We start from the raw sequence: 6,886 nt of genomic DNA, 5'->3' as shown, positions 1-6,886 counted from the left end.
AAAATGCCCAAGTGCCTGGCACAAACAAGCACTGAGTAAATACTTCTTGAATGAATAAAACTAGATTCTAAAAATCATTTAATTAAATGCACCTCCACACTTTCCACTTCTCTCACAGAGACACTGTATTTCTGCTTTTTTTTGGGGGGGGGGGACAAAATCTCGCTGTCACCCAGGCTGGAGTGCAGTGGCACGCAATCTTGGCTCACTGCAACCTCCACCTCCCGGGTTCAAGCAATTCTCTTGCCTCAGCCTCCCAAGTAGCTGGGATTACAGGCACCTGCCACCATGCCCAGCTAATTTTTGTATTTTTAGTAGAGACAGAATTTCACCATATTGGCCAGGCTGGTCTTGAACTCCTGACTTCAAGTGATCCACCCACCTTGGCCTCTCAAAGTGCTAGGATTACAGGTGTAAGCCACCACTCCCAGCCTCTATGTCTGCTTTAAGTAGAGAAGCAGAGCTTATGAGGGAGGAGAACAAGGGTGCAAAAGGGACCTAGATGTCACTAAGAACTGCCTTTGTTGTTTGGTTGAGGAAATGGGCCCAGACAGTGGACAAGACTTGCTCAAGGAGACAAATGAGATGGTGCCCAGTGCAACAAACCCAGGTTTCCTAACTTCTAGTTCTGTTCACTCTACATCAGTGCCTCTCACCTGTCCCTGCAAGTGCACGTTTTGGTTATGTGGATAAGGAGAAATAAATGAAGATCACAATGTCCCATTTTATCTTCCCCAAGACAAGCTCTGTAACATCAAAGACCACTATGCAAACCCATTACTAGAAAATGTGTGTGGATGGGTTTGGTTTTTTCCTAAGGTGTTCATGCTTACTGTTTTGGGCAATATTTCAACATAATCTGGCAGAAGAAGAAACAGAAGATAAAGAAAATAGCTGTGGGCCGGGTGCAGTGGCTCACGCCTGTAATCCCAGCACTTTGGGAGGCCGAGGCTGGAGGATCACTTGAGGTCAGGAGTTCGAGACCAGCCTGGTCAACATGGTGAAACCTCATCTCTATTAAAAATACAGTAATTAGCTGGGCATGGTGGCACACCTGTAATCCCAGCTACTTGGGAGGCTGAGGCAGGAGAATGACTTGAACCCAGGAGGTGGAGGTTGCAGTGAGCCAAGATTGCTGTACTGCACTCCAGCCTGGGCGACAGAACAAGACTCCATCTCAAAAAAAAAGAAAAGAAGAAAGAAAAGAAAAGAAAATAGCTGTGATTCAGCAATAGTCATTATCTCTCCTTGTCACTGCCAGAATGAGGAAGTGCTGGGTTCTGTCAACATAGGCTCTGACTTCTCATGAGGTGCAAGAAAGAAGCAGCATGAACAAAGGCATAAATTTTGCACCCGGAGACATGGATTCTAGTCCCACCTCTGGCCCAAACTAGCTGCATGATCTTGGGCAGCCCCCCAGCCCTCTCTGGGCTTCAGTTCCCTCCTCTGTACAATGGGAAGGGTAGGGAAGAGGATGGTGCCTAGGACCTTCAAAGTCCCTTCCAACTCTGAAGTGCTGCCATTCTCTCACTGGCATGTGGGAACTGAGTGTGCTACGTGGGGTCATGAGACTTCTTCTTCTTCTTTTTTTTTTTTTTTGAGACGGAGTCTCACTCTGTCGCCCAGGCTGGAGTGCAGTGGTGCGATCTCGGCTCACTGTAACCTCCACCTCTGGAATTCAAGCGATTCTCCTGCCTCAGCCTCCTGAGTAGCTGGGATTACAGGTGCACCCCACGTCCGGCTAATTTTGTATTTTTAGTAGAGATGGGGTTTCACCATGTTGGTCAGGCTGATCTCAAACTCCCAACCTCAGGTGATCCGCCCACCTCGGCCTCCCAAAGTGCTGGGATTACAGGCGTGAGCCACCTTGTCCAGTCAGAGACTTCTGACTTCTGTATTTCCCTCGCTAATGGCCTCACCTCCCGTTTGAGTATGTGCAGCATGTACAAATTGCAGAGGAACTGGGGAACTTCCCTGCCAGGCAATCCTTTGGCCTGGGTCCTCTTGGCTCTCCACTTTCTTTTTCTTTTCTTTCTTTCTTTCTTTTCTTTTCTTTTCTGTTTTTTTTCAGACAGGGTCTGGCTCTGCCGCCCAGGGGCTGGAGTGCAGTGGCGTGATGTCGGTAGAAGCTAAGCTATTTGAAATGCCTCAGAATTCCCAAAGAAAGCTCAGTAAATACCAGAGAGATGAAACGGTCCTGCCCACTCCCCGTCTTTCAGTATCCACTTTTCTCCCTCCTCTCCCCTCCTAATGTTTCCTCCCATCATCCCTCTACCTCCTTATTTCTGTCAGGGCTGTTAGATACCCTTCCAGTCTGGTATCTCCTCCTCCAGCCCCCTATGGCTCCCAAGTGATCACTAAATAAAACTTGTGATCTGACCTCAGCCTACCCCTGCAGGATTGCTGCAGCAAAATAGATTACTCCCAGAGGCGTGATCACGGTTCGGTTCACTGCAGCCCAAACTTCCCAGGCTCAAGCGATCCCGAACCTCCCACCTCAGCCTCCTGAGTAGCTGGGACTCCAGAGGTGCACCACCACGCCAGGCTCATTTTGTTTATTTTTTGTAGCGACAAGCTAGTCTCCAACTTGTGGGCTCAGAGTGTTAGGATTACAGGCGTGAGCCACTGCGCCTGGCTCAATAGACTTCTTAAACGTGAGTTCTCCGCACACACTGGGCCTTGCTCACCTCCACGATTTAACCTCGCAGGTTAAGTCCCTTTTCAAGGTTTTTATTCGTCCTTCAGCGAAGCGCTGTCAACGCCTCCCTACGTCTTTCCCGGTTAGAGTACCAGAAGGCGCTCCTCCGACCCAAAGAGGAAGCGACTCGGGCCAACCTATCCGGGTTGTCCCACCCCTTTTTCCTTCCGGGCCAATCGTTAGTCAGAGTGGGCGGAGCCGCGCGCCAGCACCTGCGCATTAAGAGTGGGCCGCGTCGCCACCAGCAGCGATGGGGGCTCCGGGGAAGAAGTGGCGGCCGGTGGGTACCGAGCTGTTGCTGCTGCTGCTCCTCCTCGGAGCGACCGAGTCGGTGCGTCGGGCCCAGCCTCTGCGCCGCTACACCCCGGACTGGCCGAGCCTGGATTCTAGGCCACTGCCGTCCTGGTTCGACGAAGCCAAGTTCGGGGTGTTCATCCACTGGGGCGTGTTCTCGGTGCCCGCCTGGGGCAGCGAGTGGTTCTGGTGGAACTGGCAGGGCGAGGGGCGGCCGCAGTACCAGCGCTTCATGCGTGACAACTACCCCCCCGGCTTCAGCTACGCCGACTTCGGGCCGCAGTTCACCGCGCGCTTCTTCCACCCGGAGGAGTGGGCCGACCTCTTCCAGGCCGCGGGCGCCAAGTGAGTGTGGTCCCGGGGGGCGGCGCCCCTTCCCGGCTCGGGTGGCAGAGAGGAGGTGGGGTGGGCGGCCAGCCGGGGCGCGAAGCTGCCGGTAGCCCCCATGACCCCGGGACCCGCGTGTGGCCTCCTGCGGCTGCAGGAGTGAGCGTGGCACACCTGATGAGGAGGAGGAGGTGCGTCTGACTGGGGACTGATAAATGAAGGTTCGGGAGATGGCAGACTGGGAAGCCCTGGGTATCTACACCTGTGCACCCAGAGGGCTGAGTTAGGCCACTGTTGTCCCTTTCAGATTGACAGCCCTATCAGGACTCCAGGGTTTCAAATCAGAACCAGTGGAGCCTGGTTCTAATTCAGCTGTGAACCTGGACAAGTCACTTCAGCCTCTTCTATGGTTATAGAAAGGGGTTGTATCCTTTCCTTTCAGCCCTGATGTCTCTAAGAGGGAAAGAGAGGGGAGATCTGATGTGCAGTGTATTTGGGCAACAGTACAAATAGTCATTCGTTTGCTCCTCTCAATCCCTTGTACGTAGGAAGTGCCCAAGAAAGGTTTGACTCAGAACTGTTGGAACTTGGGGGTGGCTGGTTCAGACAACAGAGTAGAGAGCGCTGGGGTGGGGATAAGGGGAGACCAGGACCCATGAAGTTGTCAAGGCAGGGGCTTATCCTGAAGGAGTGAGCCTTGAGAGCCCTGTATTTCCAGGTGTTAAGTCAGGGAGTGGTTACTCAGCTTCTAGAAAGATTCATTCAGCTGCTGGGAGAGAAGTGGGTTGGAGAAGAGTAAGAATGGAGGCGGGGAGGTTTCCCCAGCCCCTGGCTTAGAGCAGTCTTCCATCCTTATCTTGGTTCCTAAGCTATTTTCCGGGTTTTCGTTTCTCTTGAACTTTGGATTCCCTTGTACAAAACAGAAATTATAACTGGCATTTAGTGTTTGCCATTAAATGTATGGGAGTATAAGACTTGATTAAGCAGAGGACGTGTTTGTCTCCTAGGACCTTAGAGATCCATAACTTATAAGTGAGAAAAATTAAAATCTGGGAGATAGCCTCTTTCCCTGCCTTTTATTTCATGGATGAGGTGACTGGCCCAAAGAAAGGAAGAAATACAATGTCCTAGACTGCAGGTCTCATGACATCAAGGTTGTTTACACTGCACCAGGGTCTGCAAACTGGCCAGTGGGATTGGTCCTCTGCCATTTTTTTTGTTTGTTCATTTATTTGTTTTGTTTTTTGGTTTTTTGTTTGTTTTTTGAGACAGAGTCTTGCTCTGTGGCCCAGGCTGGAGTACAGTGGCGTGATCTCCGCCCAGTGCAAGCTCCACCCCCCGGATTCATGCCATTCTCCTGCCTCAGCCTCCCGAGTAGCTGGGACTACAGGCGCCCACCACCACGCCCGGCTAATTTTTTTGTATTTTTAGTAGAGATGAGGTTTCACAGTGTTCACCAGGATGGTCTCGATCTCCTGACCTCATGATCCGCCCGCCTCGCCCTCCCAAAGTGCTGGGATTACAGGCGTGAGCCACCACGCCGTGCCTGTTTTGTTTTTTTTTGAGACAGAGTTTCACTCTTGTTGCCCAGGCTGGAGTGCAATGGCGTGATCTTGGGTCACTGCAACCTCTGGCTCCTGGGTCCCGGTTCAAGCAGTTCTCCTGCCTCAGCCTCCTGAGTAGCTGAGATCACAGGCACGCACCACTACACCCAGCTAATTTTTGTATTTTTAGTGAAGACAGGTTTCACCATGTTGGGCAGGCTGGTCTTGAACTCCTGACCTTGTGATCTGCCCACCTCAGCCTCCCAAAGTGCTGGGATTGCAGGCGTAAGCCACCGCGCCCAGACTCTGCCAGTTTTTTAAGGCCCATGAAGTGAGAATGGTTTTTACATTTTTAAAGGATTGTAAAAATTTTTAAAGAAGAGTACACTACAGAGAGGAATGTGCCCCACAGAGCCTAAAAGGACTTGGTCCTTCAAGTCCTGGAGTTCCCTACTCTGGCCAGTGATTGAATCATAAAGTGCAGGTATTACCTGTTTTTCTGCCATAAAAGCAAATTAAATATTGAGTGATTTGGTTGTTATTTCAACACTTGCCTTTTCTCCCAGTTATTGGGTCTTTTGTTACCTCTATAATAAATGAGAGGCAATTAATGTAGTTTTCTGTTTTCTTATTTGTTGTTGTTATTGTTGTTGTTTTGAAACAGTTTTGCTCTGTAGCCCAGGCTGGAGTACAGTTGCACGATCTCGGCTCACTGCAACCTCCGTCTCCCAGGCTCAAGTAATTCTTGTGCTCCAGCCTCTCAAGTACCTGGGACTACAGGCACACACCACCATGCCCAGCTAATTTTTGCATTTTTAGTAGAGATGGGTTTTCGCCATGTTGGCCAGATTGGTCTTGAACCCCTGACCTCAGGTAATTGGCCCGCCTTGGCCTCCCAAAGTGCTGGGATTATAGGTGTGAGCCACCATGCCTGGCCAGCCAATGGCGTAGTTTTCTGTCATCTGCCATTTCCAGTAGAGATCTTTCTCCTTCAGGGCAAAGAGTGAAAGAAAGTTAATCATTCCTACCAGAAGTGTTGAAGAATCACAGAGCTAAGGTGCACTTCTTTTCCCTTACCTACTTCTTCCTTCCCTCTGGGCCTCCTCCTTCCCTGAGGACTGAGGGTTGGGACTTCCTCAAATCTGCTTCCATTCCTGGAGCAATGCCCAAGGGGAATTGTGACTGCAGGAGCTTCCTGGATATCACTAATATAGTCACTGGTACAAGTACATTTGTTGTGGTCAAGTTCTTTCAGCCATTTAAAAAGCCTCAGGCGTGCCTGGCAAGTTCATGCAAGTTCACTGCCCACTTCCTTTGCTCATGTGGTTTTGCTGTCCACAGGTATGTAGTTTTGACGACAAAGCATCATGAAGGCTTCACAAACTGGCCGAGTCCTGTGTCTTGGAACTGGAACTCCAAGGATGTGGGGCCTCATCGGGATTTGGTTGGTGAATTGGGAACAGCTCTCCGGAAGAGGTGGGTGTCTAGGGATAGTTACCCTGTCATCTCTGGATCTGGCTGTCAAGAGTTCTGTACCTTCTCTACTCTCGTGTGTTTTCTAGGTTTGCATATAGCAAGTAGCCGGAAGGGCTTCTGGCCTTTGAATTAGCAGTGTTTGATGCTTCACAGTTTTCACGTGACCAAAGGGGACACCATTAGAGAAGTTCATGGCCATATTTGCTTAGATGAAGGATAACTAACATAGACTACGATGCTACTTGATGTCGTGTTTGAGGAGTAGGCTGAGTGTATAAATCATAAAGTTTGATTGGAACACAGCCATGCCTATTCATTTATGCACTGTCTATGATGGCTTTCAAGTTACAATTGGAGAGCTGAGATAAGAGACCAAATGACCTGCAAAACCTAAAATACTATCTGAACCTTTAAGAGTTTGCTGACCAGGCACGGTGGCTCAAGCCTGTAATCCCAGCACTTTGGGAGGCCGAGACAGGCAAATCACGAGGTCAGGAGATCGAGACCATCCTGGCTAACACGGTGAAACCCCGTCTCTACTAAAAAA

The 6,886-nt window shown here is 50.2% G+C and overlaps 1 protein-coding gene across 1 annotated transcript in view; it reads left to right on the top strand.

Moving 5' to 3' along the window:
• The first annotated feature begins 2,859 nt into the window (after positions 1-2,859).
• The window catches only part of FUCA1 (fucosidase, alpha-L- 1, tissue), a 36,514-nt gene continuing 32,487 nt past the window's right edge, over positions 2,860-6,886 (top strand). Inside the window, exons 1-2 of the mRNA XM_011945583.1 lie at positions 2,860-3,337; positions 6,205-6,339. Of these exons, the coding sequence (XP_011800973.1) occupies positions 2,949-3,337; positions 6,205-6,339 (524 nt within the window). The 5' untranslated portion in view covers positions 2,860-2,948. The remainder of the gene's footprint in view (positions 3,338-6,204; positions 6,340-6,886) is intronic.

The sequence above is a fragment of the Colobus angolensis genome, unplaced genomic scaffold (assembly GCF_000951035.1).
Source record: "Colobus angolensis palliatus isolate OR3802 unplaced genomic scaffold, Cang.pa_1.0 Scaffold240, whole genome shotgun sequence".
Taxonomy (NCBI): Eukaryota; Metazoa; Chordata; class Mammalia; order Primates; family Cercopithecidae; genus Colobus; species Colobus angolensis.
Note: the sequence above shows the minus strand (reverse complement) of the source record. Positions and strands in the feature narration are given on the sequence as shown.